Below are 14,769 nucleotides of genomic sequence, written 5' to 3'. Positions count from 1 at the left end.
GTTTTTTTTTCTCAGTTGGTCAGAACAAAAGTGGCAGACATGTTACTTGTTCAGATGACATTCTCCGGTGAAAATTTTTATTTTGGTCATACTTCCAAGACTATAATCAGTGATTCTGAAGTACAGTATCCACACCGGTGCGGTGACTGACAGCAAACATTAGATTCATCAGCGCTGAGGAGCCGTGCCGATGCACAACCCACATAAAGGTGATAATTCCGCAAATAACTGCAATTGCAGGTTTCAAACAGAGATGGCGACAAAGAGGCAAAACGTAGTGAAGGGTCAGTAGGCCTTGTAGACCGTCAAGTAGCACTTTCGTTATGGATTACACTACAAGAGCAGGGGGAACAAGTACTTCACTAAGATACTGAAAGACACACTGGAAAAAAAGTAGTGGTTTGCATTTATGTACTCTGTAAGTGAGCTTTCACTAATATGCCATCTCCAGTTAAAGATGTACTTCAGCATGAATGAAACCCTGTGTGTGTGTGTGTGTGTGTGTGTGTGTGTGTGTGTGTGTGTGTGTGTGTGTGTGTGTGTGTTACATTTTTGGTTATTGATTTATGGAATTCATGGAGTACCACAAAATTGCCTACCTGCCCTGTTTGCACACCTTGTTCTTTTGATAAACATACACTCGTACACTCAATGCTTTTAAACTGCAGTATCCTAGCAACTACAATGCTGAAGGACTTGATGCATGTGATTTTATATGTTTTTAGTGTGTCTGGTGGTCACCACATGTAATACATTGTGTTATTTCAGTTTGTGTAGAATATCACAGGATGAATCAGTTTCCTGTTGAACACAATGTTCTGCTCTTACTCAGTTTCCACTGGTCATTCAACTCACGTCACAGAATATTTCATCTATCTGTTCTCCCTCTTCAAGCTCATTTTCGAAACGGAAAATGATCTTTGAATGCGTGCTGAGATCATATTCATATGCACACATAACGCATCTGAATGGGAATGTGCCATAGACTTAGGCATAATGTTTATATAATATAACTTAATTATAAGTATACCCATAAATGTTACCTAAATGTTATATAATTCATTTTCCAATTGATGGAAATTCCATCAATGATCAGTTAGATTAACCTAACCCCAAAAGACAACTTTTTATCTTTTTTTATCCAGGTATTATGATCAAGGATGTTAGCTAACTTCTCTGGGGATCTATGTCTAATTAACACTCAAATGATTTGTGTTCATGAGATGACAGTTAATGTTTCTCTTTCTTTCTCTCTCTCTCAGTGTTAAGTATAGGAGAAGGGGGATTCTGGGAGGGCACTGTAAAAGGAAGAACTGGTTGGTTTCCTGCAGACTGCGTGGAGGAGGTACAGATGAGACAGTTCGATCCTCGACTTGGTAAGAAGTGATGCACAAATACACATATGCATACAACTAGGGCTGGACAATATATTAAATATTTATAATATATTTGATATTATTCTGTTGGCAATATAAATGTAACTGATGCTATTGTAGTGTGATGATTTTAAAGGGTTAGTTCACCCAAAAATGAAATTTCTGTCATTAATTACTTGCCCTCATGTCGTTCCAAAACCTTTGTTCATCTTTGGAACACAAATTAAGATATATTTGATGAAATCCGAGAGCTTTCTGATCCCCGAGAGAAAGCAATTCAATTACCACATTCAAGCTCCACAAAAGTAGTAAAGACATTGTGAAAATAGTCCACGTGACTACAGTGGTTCAACCTTAATGTTATGAAGCAACGAGAATACTTTTTCTGTGCAAAAACAAAACAAAAATAAGGACTTTATTGAACAATTTCTTCTCTCCCCTGTCATTCTCTTATGCTGTTGAACAGCGTCATCCAATATTGAGTCGGCGTTCGGACGTTCTGCACTGTGTTCACTATGCGATCAGCGTAGGAGACTGACAGGGGAGAGGAGAATTTGTTGAAGAAAGTTGTTATTTTTGTTGTGTTTTTGTGCACAAAAAGTATTATTGTCACTACATACATTAAGGTTGAACCACTGTGGTCATGTGGACTATTTTAGCGATGTCTTTCCTACCTTTCTGGACCTCAAAAGGTGCAATGACGTTGCTGCCAATGTGTGGTTCAGAAACCTTCAAATTTCATCAAAAAATATCCTAATTTGTGTTACGAAGATGAACGAAGGTCTTACGGGTTTGGAACGACATGAGGGTGAGTAATTAATGACAGAAATTTAATTTTTGGGTGAACTAGCCACATGTTTGTGGCCGTTATAACTGTGCCAGTATACCAGTTTTGCACCTGCACCTTTCTTTTACCTGTCCATTTCATCACACTCAATAATGTTCTCCATGTTTTTACTGTATTTATACTGCATATATTGCTGTTGCTCCAAAAATTTTGAACCTACTTGGCTAAATGTCAAAATTATGGCTCATTCCCCCTTTTTAAATTAGACATTACAGGCTGTTGCATTCAAGCTATAATTTTTAACTATTAATGAATTTTGTCAAATAAAAAAAATTAAGATATTTTTTACATTGTCCAGCTTTACATATAACTCTAGAATATCTAAATTATGTCTCACATAAATGATTTTCAACACTGCAATATGTCTAGGTGAAAACTCATAATGTGTTCAGATCCACACACATACACCTCTCTCCCTGTGCTTTACTCTCTGCTGTCTGTTCGCTCTCTCTCTCATAAATGCTGGTTTTGGAGGTGTTTGTCATTTTTAGGGCTGTGTATTGAGATCAGGCAGGCAGGTCGGTGTCTGTACTAAACATCACATTTAAATGCATTGTGAGAGTGTGAGAAAGAGAGATGAAAAATTCCCACACGCCTTTTCCGTCGACAAGTGTGGCACGTGTCCAATAATTCAAACACGCACACAGAGACACGGGTTAAAGGGGAGCTCAGAGTGATGTATTGCCTGCATCCTTTGAGGGCTTTCTAGAAATGAAAGATCTAATGATGCCAGGAAACCACAGGCAAGCCCCTATAGATGCACCAGGGTGTTTCCCCATCAGCTGGAATATGTTTTATAGAAGAATCTTTTAGTTTTCACCATGAGTTGGTTTCTATTCTGATATGCTGAAGGAAGGTGTGCTTAGGATTGCCATTTAAAAACCACAGATATATAACCACGGACCTGTTGTTTTGGTGAATGTTAGCTTGCCAGCCTAATACGGAAAAGAAAAGTGTAAATGCAAATATGGGATTTCAATCACATCTCGAGATGTCAGCCATCTTTAAAACAGATATGCTGTATGTATGCTGAGTTTAGAAACTTGTATGTTAAGGGTCTATGTATAGGATATGATGATCGCATTCGAATGAGAGGCTTTGAGTGTCCATTTTATGTTTGCTGGTGACACAATATATTATGACTTATATGTGTGTATACCCTACCATTCAAAAGTTTGGTGTCAGTAAGTTGTTTGTTTTTTGTTTGTTTGTTTTGTAATACATTTATTCAGCAAGGATGCATTAAAATGATGAAAAGTGGAAGTAAATACATTTATAGTGTTATAAAGGATTTCTGTTTCTTTTGATTTGAAAAATGTATCACTTTCCTTGAAAATATTAAGCAACACAACTGTTTTAATATTGATAATTATAAGAAATGTTTCTTGAGTATCAAATTTGTATATTCTAATGATTTCTGAAGGATCATGTGACACTGAAGACTGGGGCAATGATGCTGAAAATTCAGCTCTGCCACCACAGAGATACATTACATTTTAAAATACATTAAAATAGAAAACAGTTATTTTAAATTGTAATAATATTTCACAATATTACAGTTTTACCATATGTTTTTATTTTGATCAAATAAATGCAACCATTGTAAGTATAAAAGACTTCTTTCAAAAAACATAAATATTTACCAACCCCAAATGGGCTTTGATAACTAGTTGAATTTCTTCATGTGTGTGTAAGAGTCTTTAACGCTAATAGTTTCTCTCCTCTCATTTCCTTTAGTTTCATTAGAAAAGAACATCGACTCTCCTGAGAACAAAGAATGTTACAACCAGGAAGATCCCTTGAGACCACACTTAGTTTGTAATTGGTCTCATTCTTCCCATTAGAGTAAAATTAACAGTTTCTCTCCTTTTTGCTTCAGATCACATGTATAGCCACACACACACACACATGCACATTTGCTAACATAATGCTATCATTGCATTTTCCAATTTATAACATCTTTCTAATGGAGGAATCACTGTTTGTTTTTGCCTTCTTCATCCGCTTTTATGGGCGGTATATGCAGACATAGTGAATTTCAGAGTGCACAGGGCAAATAAAAATAATAATAATTGTATATGAAATTTAAGCAGTAAAAGAATTAAGAAAAAAAATGCAATAGCAGAAATGTAAAAGGTAACTTATAAAATATCAAACCATTGGGCTAACAAATATTGTAATTTAGCCTCAATAAAAATGTAAACTGCACGCGTTTTGGCAAAGGCTGCGATTTTTTTATGCGCAGCTTCTCAATGAAGCATGGCTCTGTGATCAGTAGTAAATGCTGCTTCTTCTGAAAGCCAGAGGGCGCTCTCGTGCAGAAACTCCAAATACGCCTCGCAGAAGGACGATATAACGTACACCATTCCAGGAAATCATCATACTATCACTGTAGCTGAATAAACAGAAGATTGAAACCCTTTGATTGATTAAACATGACTAATAAACACATGACTACGACAATATCACTGCATTCACATGGGGCGTCGGCGCTTCTCATTTATTTTGAATGGGTGACGTCACGTGTTGCTGAACTGAATTTTGAGCTTCGTCACGTTGCTTCACTCATGGTTCTCGCAGCAGAAGTTGAAAATTTCTTAACTTTTCAAGCTCCAATGCAGGTGTCAGCCAGTCAGATCGCCTTATGCAAATACCCTAGAGCAGTCGCTAGCCAATTGCACTGGAAAGTAATGTGATTGGCTGTCGTCACTATGACCAAGCATCAGACGTCATGCATTGACGCCAACGCCCTGTGTGAATGCAGCGTATATGGTTTATCTGAGTTCTTCAAGTCTTCCTGGATATATTAAATTTTGTCTTTTGTTGGACAAGAGGTTCATAAATGCTTCTGATGTTTGTAAAGATGTTTGACGCATGTTGCTTTTTCAAATGCACGTTATAAGCGACTCAAACTAGCAGTGCTTTCAGATGCAGCTGCATTTACTTCTGATCACAGAGCTGTGCTTCATTGACAAGCTGTGCATAAAAAAATAAGCGCAGCCTTTACGATTTCATAATCGCACTCGGCCAAAACGGTTTAAGCGCGATTTATCATGAAAATACCCTTATCTTGAGAACGTTCTCATATAGTTGACTTGAGTGAATGCCAACGTGTTTTATTTTGTTCACTCTGAGTGTCAAATCGCATACTTCCAGTGTGTCCTGTGCCAGATTAGCAATTTCCATTGAGATGAAATTACCATGCTAACAGCTAGCTTTCTGCAGGTATTACAATGCTCTTTGAGTAGAAGCAGAGCATGACACTAACAACACCATGGTCATGGACAATGCGTTCGATTCCCAGGGAAAGAAAGAACTGATAAAATGTAAATGTGTACCTTGGATGCAGTGTAAGTGGCTTTGATAAAAGCTGCTGCCAGATACATAAATGTACAGTAAATGTAGGAGCCTTTGTACTGGTTTCAGCACCAGCTGTGGCGGACAGCTCCCTGATTTCAGTGGACAGCTCCTGCATGTCAAAACACCCAGAAACTGTAGACTAGTCCAGAACTGCAGCACTTTGCTGTTTGACAGATGCACTGTGAAATGTGTGTGTCTACACCTCCACACTCTAATCTCTAGTATCTCCGCTCTAAAGCTGGTAACACTAGGCGGTCTGTAATAGGATTGCGTAATGCTGCATATGAGAGGGAGAGAGAGTGTGTGTTGCTGTGTCATTGTCCAGACACTCGTCACAAGCTATCGGTCAATTAAACAATGTGTGAAAACAGACCTGTCATCTGTCCATCTAGACAAGACCCGGAAGACCCGGAAGAGTGAAAATGAGCATGTGTGTGTGTGTGTGTGTGTGTGTGTGTGTGTGTGTGTGTGTGTGTGTGTGTCTTTTGTGTTAGCGTTTATCCAGCAATAACAGATGAAAGCTCTTTGACAGTAGAGGCAATATGTTTCGCCTCACTGAAGCGACGAAGACAACCCTGTGTACAATTAACTTACCCAAACAAATCCCTTTATGTGCTCTGACTGTGTGTGTGTGTGTGTGCGCTTAGTTGTGCATGTCCACAAATGTGTGTGATTTTTGAGCTTGGAATTGTTTTGTCTCTTTCTGTGTGTGTGTGGTGACTTAAGGATCTCAAGGAGATGGTGACTTATGAGGACATTACCCCATGTCCCCAGTTTTCAAAAGGCTTATAAATCATACAGAATGAGTTTTTTTGAGAAAGTAAAAACGTGCACGGTTTTCTGTGATGGGTAGGTTTAGGGGTAGGGTTGGTGTAGGGCGATAGAAAATATGGTTTGCACAGTATAAAAACTATTACACCTATAGAATGTCCTCACAATTCACAAAAATTGTGTGTGTGTATGTGTGTGTGTGATTTAACATCGATTACTGAAGCGATTTCAGTCATGCATGTCAGATTCTGAAGCCTGAACTAATGTTCATTCAGATTTCTCTCTGAGCTCACTGCTGTGTCGTGACTCGAGTGACATCAATCTCATTCTCTTGAGCTCTCTCCCCTTCTTTCTCTCTCTTTCTTCTTTCCATCTTTTCATCTCTCATTCTCTTTAGTTGACCTCTGTACTTAGATTGGTTGTGCTGTAGGTTAAAAGGCAATAGAATTAGCTAGAAGTGTAGGCAGTTATTTAACAATATATTTATTTAACATTTCTATTTATTTGACCTTAATCTTTATTTAAGGGGCTATTTCATGCATTCTGACTTTTTTACACTGTTAAAGAGTTGCATTCTCATGCTAAACATGGCCAAAGTTTCAACATGAGTTGGAGTATTTCTGTGCCACACTCCTTCTGGATTCGGATAACTTTCAGAAAGTTTTTTTTTTGAGTATGGCCCTGTATCATGTCATAAAGGGTGGAATTCCTTGTATGGGCACTTCTCCCTGATAAGCATGCGCACACATCACCCAGAGCGAGAGCAAAAGCATGGCCATCAACATGGAAGCAGGAAGCCGAGATATTTCACCAAAGAAGTGTGTTTTTGGTTTTGATTGAGAGAAAGATGACCTTTTTCAGCTTCCCAAAGAACCCAACGTTAAGGGAACAGTGGATGAAGTTTGTTTTTCCGGGGCAGCAATGAAGTTGTGCACGTATGTTTGTTTGTTCATGAAATTTTGGTGACAGATGTTTTGTAAACAAGTCCCAGTTCAACGCTGGATTTGCAGATCGCGGGCGGTGAGTAAAACTGCGCAGTAGTGACCGCAAAGTGGAGCCACGATATCAAGGTCCCACCCACTTTCCTGCAGAATTGGTTAATACAGTTTACTGCAGAACAACTCATTATGTTGATGTGAAATAAACAGTTCTGGAAATGTATAAATTAAAGTTAATACTCCAATCTCCTCCTGAATATCCAGAAAAAAATCAGTTGGTGTTTCAGTGACTACTTTGCTCAGAGAAGCTGTCAATCTCAGCTGCCAATAGTGCTGTCAAAATTATTATAGCATCAAATAACTAACTAAAACCAAACTTATGAACGAACACTTGAACTAACATCAGTGTGATAAACATTTCCATTTTTGGAAAAAAATATTTGACTTGTACTTTGATTGGTTAGTTTGTCTCATGTCCCATTACATTACATGGAGAGGGTGGGGTTTATGACCTATACTGCATGAAATATTTATAAACTCTGCAAGTCACCTAGGAATATATTTTTATTAAAAGACTTCTAAATACTGCTCTACACCAGGAGTTATTCCTGTCCTACAGTTCTGATACGGTCCGGAATGCCCGCACCCTACTTGGTATGCTGTTCAGCTAGTGTAGATTGCATTTATACACACTCACCAACACACTGGAATTTCCATCAGTGGTGCTGCAGTGTGCAGCGGGATCTGGGGGGCATGTCTGGAATCAGTAAATACCTACAGACCCACACAGACCAGCATATACCTGCAAACTTTCTCTCTCTCCATCTTCGTCTCTCTCTCTCTCTCTCTCTCTCTCTCTCTCTCTGTCCGCCCCTGCCTCAGTCGATGACTCATCCTTCTGAATCACCCAAATAGTTCCATTGCTATTTTTAGTCTCATTTATGGGTTTGGGTGCAGAAACTCCCTCATTTTTTTCTTCTTTCTCTTGTTTGATGTTGTTTTAGACTCACAAGATCCCTCTGTCTGTCTCTCTCTTATGTAAATGACAGTCTCTTTTTTTGTTCAAATATTTGTCATGGTAACTTTTGCATCATTCCCAGAATTATTAGCGGTGTTTTCTAAGGTAAGCATCATAGACCCACTCCCATAGACCCACAAAGACTAGCGTAAAGAACAAAAGAAATTATGAGCATTAGTAAGTCATAAAAAAATGCCAAAATGTGCCAATAAATTGAGTAACTGGTATATTGTGTATCAGCTAAGAAGGATTTGCATGTAGGTATTATGTTCATTCTATTCATCAGGATCAGTGTCCATATGTTTTATTAATAGTTCATGTGAGTATTGTGTATTTACCATGGTAACTGTTTCCATAATCTTCCATAACCCAAAATACAACTTTATTTTCAGTGTGTTATTTTCTCTGTTTTTGATTACTGTGATGGCTCATACCAACATACTAACTTTATTGTATTAACAAAAATGATTTTGGGACTGCTATTTAACCTTATTCATCAGTGTTAGTGCTATTCTTACAATTTACACTGATCAGGCATAACATTATGACCACTTACAGGTGAAGTGAATAATACTGATTATCTCTTCATCACGGCACCTGTTAGTGGGCAGGATATATTAGGCAGCAAGTGAACATTTTGTCCTCAAAGTTGATATGTTAGAAGCAGGATTTGAGCCTAAGGATTTGAGTGAGTTTGACAAGGGCCAAATTGTGATGGTTAGACGACTGGGTCAGAGCATCTCCAAAACTGCAGCTCTTGTGGGGTGTTCCCGGTCTGCAGTGGTCAGTATCTATCAAAAGTGGTCCAAGGAAGGAGTAGTGGTGAACCGGCCATAGGGTCATTGGCGGCCAAGGTTCATTGATGCACGTGGGGAGCGAAGGCTAGCCCATGTGGTCTGATCCAACAGATGAGCTACTGTAGCTCAAATTGCTCAAGAAGTTATTTGCTGGTTCTGATAGAAAGGTTTCAGAATACATAGTGCATTGCAGTTTGTTGTGTATGGGGCTACATAGCCGCAGACCAGTCAGGGTGCCCATGTTGACCCCTGTCCACCGCCGAAAGTGCTATCAGTGGACACGTGAGCATTAGAACTGGACCACGGAGCAATGGAAGAAGGTGGCCTGGTCTGATGAATCACATTTTCTTTTACATCACGTGGATGGCCGGGTGCGTGTGCGTCGCTTACCTGGGGAACACATGGCACCAGGATGCACTATGGGAAGAAGGCAAGCCGGCGGAGGCAGTGTGATGCTTTGGGCAATGTTCTGCTGGGAAACCTTGGGTCCCTCATGTGGATGTTACTTTGACACATACCACCTACCTTAGCATTGTTGCAGACCATGTACACCCTTTCATGGAAACGGTATTCACTGGTGGCCTCTTTCAGCAGGATAATGCGCCCTGCCAAAAAGCAAAAATGGTTCAGGAATGGTTTGAGGAGTACAACAACGAGTTTGAGGTGTTGACTTGGCCTCCAAATTCCCCAGATCTCAATCCAATCGAGCATCTGTGGGATGTGCTGAACAAACAAGTCCGATTCATGGAGGCCCCATTTCGCAACTTACAGTACTTAGGCCGTGTGTCCACCAAAGCGTTTTTTCCAGCTGCTAGTGTACGTTTTCAATTGTTTTCAATGGGAACGCCACGTTTTTTAAACGGCAGGAGCGTAACGAGGCGCTGAGCGTCTTTTTCACGCTCAAGTGCTGAGAGCTCGGCGTTTTTTACTGGTCGCCTCGAGTTGAAGAATGTTCAACTTTGAGTAAAACGCTGCGCTCATCACTGTCACTTTTTAGCCAGCCGTCCAATCAGAGTTGAGGAGGGGCGGGACAAATACAACACCGACCAACTGTCACAATAATCTTGCTGTACAACAACATCAACAAACAGAGAACGAAACAAAATGGATGAGAAATTAATATTGCTGGTCTCCGAACATACATAGCAAGTAATTCCACATTGTGTTGACATTTTTAGTCTGAAACAAATTACCTGCAAAATCAATTATAAATAACAGTGCGGCGGATATTCCGTATCATAGCAACAAAGCGTCTCAACGGGAAAAAACGCTGCGCTGCAGAAGCGCTCTCAAGCGCTCACAGATAGGCGTTTTAAGCAGAGCGCCTAGCGTTTTCAACTGGCTAAAAATGCTTTGGTGGACACACGGCCTTACAGGATCTGCTGCTAACATCTTGGTGCCAGATACCACAGCACACCTACAGGTGTCTAGTAGAGCCCATGCCTCGACGGGTCAGGGTTGTTTTGGCAGCAAAAGGGGGACCAACACAATATTAGGAAGGTGGTCATAATGTTATGCCTGATTGGTGCATGTACTTGTTAAGTACAGTGGGATGGTACTTGTGTGTGTCAACCATTTTCGAGCCAATTTTCGGCCAAACTGGTTGAGAATCACTGTCATAGACTAAAGACTAAATATCATAGAGACTTGGGGGTGGACTATTTTGATTTGGGCCAGTAAGTAACCCACCCAGAAGACCATAGCTACTACCTAGCAACCACCCAGGACACACTAGTTTAGTGTTACCATTTTAGGATTATTTGTGATTTAGTCTTAGTGACTAGTCCTCTTTTCACAGATTTAGGAGCTAGTTTTAGTGCTAAAATGCTTTGTGAAATACTCCTAGAGCAAAAATTTAGGAGACACACCCATTATTTTTAAGAGTTTCTCCTAAATCGGCAAGTTAGGAGCTACTTTTATCTACTTTTATTAACTTTTAAGATGTTTTGTGAATACAGCCACAGATGTCAATGTGTTATTAAAATTTCCAGTGTAAGTATTTAAAAAAAAAAAATCATTTATCTAGTTGAGGTCTTCCCTGCATGTCCCCAGTGGGCTAGTGTTCAGTACTGTATGTGACTATGTTGAGGGTTGTAGGTTTCTGGTGTATGCTGTGTCAGAGGTATCGATTAGCATGTATGTTGCTTATCTCAGCTTCTTACACATTAGCTCTGTTCCAAACTCACTTGCGGTACATTGTTGTCTACTTCAGCTGTCTTCTTATGGAGTATCTTAACCAAAATAGAACCTCATAAGCATCTGATTTGGAACACTCTGCACATCAATCTCAATTGATTCCAATTGAGTGTGGCATTAGTATGTTGCTTAGCTAACAACGTGTTATTCTAACAAGTACAGATTTAACAGTTTTTAAATATGGTTTTGAAATATTATAAATAATATGTAAGTGTATTTATAATCACCAGTCACAGTTATTTTTAAGTTAATTGTTTGGCATAGAAAAGAAGATTTAAAGTGTATTCTTTTCTCTTTCAGTGAGGCTAAAAACAGTCCAGGGGGTTAAATTGTCTCTGCTATCACTGTCACTCAGTGAAAATATGTCAGACCCAGTCGGGGCTGTCAAACGGATTGTCAGTCATATGGTGAGAAGTGTTTGACTCTGTGACTAAAGAGTACAGACAGTGACAGAGGAAGAGAGGGGAAAAGAGGCGATTTCTCTCTTCCACAACCAAGTGAGCTACCTACGGAGGCAGCATGCTAAGACATTAGTAATATGTGCACTTCCAATGTGAAGGCTGTTCTGAAAAGTAGGAAAACTAACAATACTAGATATCTCGCTTTAGACAAAGTCAAATGTATTCTTTGCAGAAAAGGCAATCCCAGAATGCATTATGAACAACATAACAGTCCACTAAGGAAATCATTAGCTGGGGGCAGCCCTAATAAATACACATAAATTTATGTCAAAAATAAAAAGTATCAAAAAAGTGTAATAAAACAATTATTTTGTACAATGTGTGTGTTTGCACGCAATATATATACCGCTTAAAAGTGGTCTGTATTTTATTTTTAAGGCTTTGTATTAGGGTTGTGCCGATGGACGATATCATTGTCCATCGTGATGGCTGACCGACATCACGATGGAGAGACACCATCGTGATGCCACGCCCCCGCCCCGCTCCGCCCCTTTTATTCCCCTCACGTGCAACCTGCGTGCAACCTATTGGAAAGCCTGGATGAATCATTAGTTGGGAAATAAAATAACCCTTTCGCACGTAAGTTTAAAATATTCTGGTTGACCCCCCAGCATGAGTTTTTCAAGGCGACCGTTATTTAGAACGTATCACTTTATTGTTTCCATGGTGACGCGTCATTGCTTGTCATGTCACACACCGCAGCGCTGTATGACTGATGATCTGCTTTTATTTCAGTTTTCCATTTTTATTCAAAATATTCACTAATTTGTTAACTATAACATGAAATATATTACTGATATTCCGATTGTCAAATATGTGAAAGTGGATGTGTTTTGCTGTTTAAACAACTTTCTTGCGTTAGTTGAGCTATACACGTTATGGGCGTCGCCATGTTAGTTTGTGCCGCAGGTTCTGTTGGATTCACAACATCTTATATGTATTTAAACATCCGAAACCTAAAATAAACATTATGTGGTTGAAAACACTGCATATTTGTGATATATGAAAAGTGCTGCGCGCGTCCATCTCTGGTTTAGCGCCAGCCAAAGCACACACGCACATTTGAATTTGGCAATTGATCACGTGATGCACTGCACTGAACGTTCTAATCACACCGGTGTGATCGTACGCGTCAAAGGGATAAATAAAGTAATAAAGTAATAATGAGTAATAATTAGGGGTGTAACGGTACACAAAACTCACGGTTCGGTACGTACCTCGGTTTTGAAGTCACGGTTCGGTACAGTTTTCGGTACAGCAGGTGGAGAGAAAACTAAACATAAAATTGCTTTTTTTTATTATTAAACAGAGGTTTACTGAACAAATTGTGTTTTTGTCTTTAAATATATTAAATTAAATTAAAAATAAAAGTTTCTTAAGGATAAAAAAAATGATCTCTGCTAATGCTATAAACTATGTAGGGAGCCCTAACTTGAAAGAAGCCCAAACTATTAGCCTAAATTCAATTTCTTTTTATTTTTAGATAAAATAATCAACACTCAAATAACAAATTGTATGCAAACCTGTAAGCTGCACCTAAGGCAGTTTTTGCATTAACTTCTAAATGTTTTTACTCCAATTTGTTGTTGAAATATAATCATTTCTACACAGTGGCTGTTATTTTAACATCAGATTTATTTAAACATACATTAAATAGCCTAATCAGGATATCACTAAAAGGTTAAGTAAAATAATGAATATATTGGCTAATACAGTGCATATATTAAGCGAAAGAGTTCATTTCTCTAGCGAACTAACAAGCTGTGAACACTGAATGGCTTTTCTGAGGTAAATGCATCATGACATATTGTTGAATACAGAAGCTTTCATTGATGTCTTTCCACCGTTGAAACAATGAATGAGCGATTACATGAGATATGACCGTTTCAGTAAGTTGTACTGAATCTTGCAACATACCTTCAGATGTTCTTTCATGTTTATTCTGTAACTAGTATTAAGGAGGAAGAGATGAACACATTCACTTGCGCTCCGCGCTCGCGCTGCCTGTTGAACTGAGGCGCCTGTACAGTGATCTGTCACCCCACATCAAAGCACGTCAAAATGGCATTTTCTGTTTAAACTTCATGATTTCGTGGACAGAATTTGAAGGATGACACTTTGTTTCTTATCGAAAGTAACAAAACGCAGAGCTTATTGCGGTTATTGGTGGTGAATATTGGTTGCAATGTAATGCTTCGGTACACACGTGCACCGTACTGAAAGCCCTGTACCGAAACGGTTCGGTACAAATACGTGTACCGTTACACCCCTAGTAATAATTATATAATAACGAACAATTAAAATACACCCCCCCCACCCCACCCCCGACGATATCATCGTCCATTACGATGTTTTACTGTAAACATCGTCAACTGCCAATTTAGGGGACATCGATATAATAGTAGCTCATGCTATAATAATAGCTATAATTAATTTATTTGATCAAATCAAATAAATTAATTATTGGGTCTCAATCAAAGACTACATTTCCCATAACTCACTGCCCGGTCTCATCATCCATGATTGTCTTCAGCTATGTCTTATTAGCTCATTACCCCTGCCTATATGTGATGCGATCTTGGAAAACCCGTCGGATGTCGCGCTGGAACATTTTCAGTAAATTCAAAAAATAGTTCAAATGTCTTTCACACCCAGCGGAGGAAAAAAAAAAAAAAAAAACGGCCATAGATTTCCCTCTCTTAACACTACAAAGACAGTTCACCTATCAAAATAAACCACATAACATGTAGAATGAAGGTGTATTAATGCCAATTTCCTGTACAAACTAAGGCACACAAAGATTTTTTATTTCTAATGCAACGTTATCATGAGAAGGCGGAGCACAAGAGAACAATGGAGCTATAATGAACACACATTATGTTCTAATTATGTATTTATTAGAGGTTGAATTCAAATCATATACTGCCAAACTGCCCATACTACTTATGAATAGGATGTCTAAATCATAAAATGTATGAAAATATGGAAATATATGGTTCACATTA

General features: G+C 38.9%; 1 protein-coding gene across 3 annotated transcripts in view; it reads left to right on the top strand.

Moving 5' to 3' along the window:
• shank3a (SH3 and multiple ankyrin repeat domains 3a) overlaps positions 1-14,769 on the top strand; it is a 390,305-nt gene that overhangs the window by 328,940 nt on the left and 46,596 nt on the right. For all 3 annotated transcript variants that reach the window (XM_048169401.1, XM_048169402.1, XM_048169403.1), the window contains one exon: positions 1,263-1,376. In XM_048169401.1, coding sequence (XP_048025358.1) covers positions 1,263-1,376 — 114 coding nt within the window. The remainder of the gene's footprint in view (positions 1-1,262; positions 1,377-14,769) is intronic.

Source organism: Megalobrama amblycephala, linkage group LG19 (genome assembly GCF_018812025.1).
Source record: "Megalobrama amblycephala isolate DHTTF-2021 linkage group LG19, ASM1881202v1, whole genome shotgun sequence".
Classification (NCBI taxonomy): Eukaryota; Metazoa; Chordata; class Actinopteri; order Cypriniformes; family Xenocyprididae; genus Megalobrama; species Megalobrama amblycephala.
The sequence above is the reverse complement of the archived record's forward strand: the minus strand, read 5'-3'. Positions and strand labels throughout refer to the sequence as shown.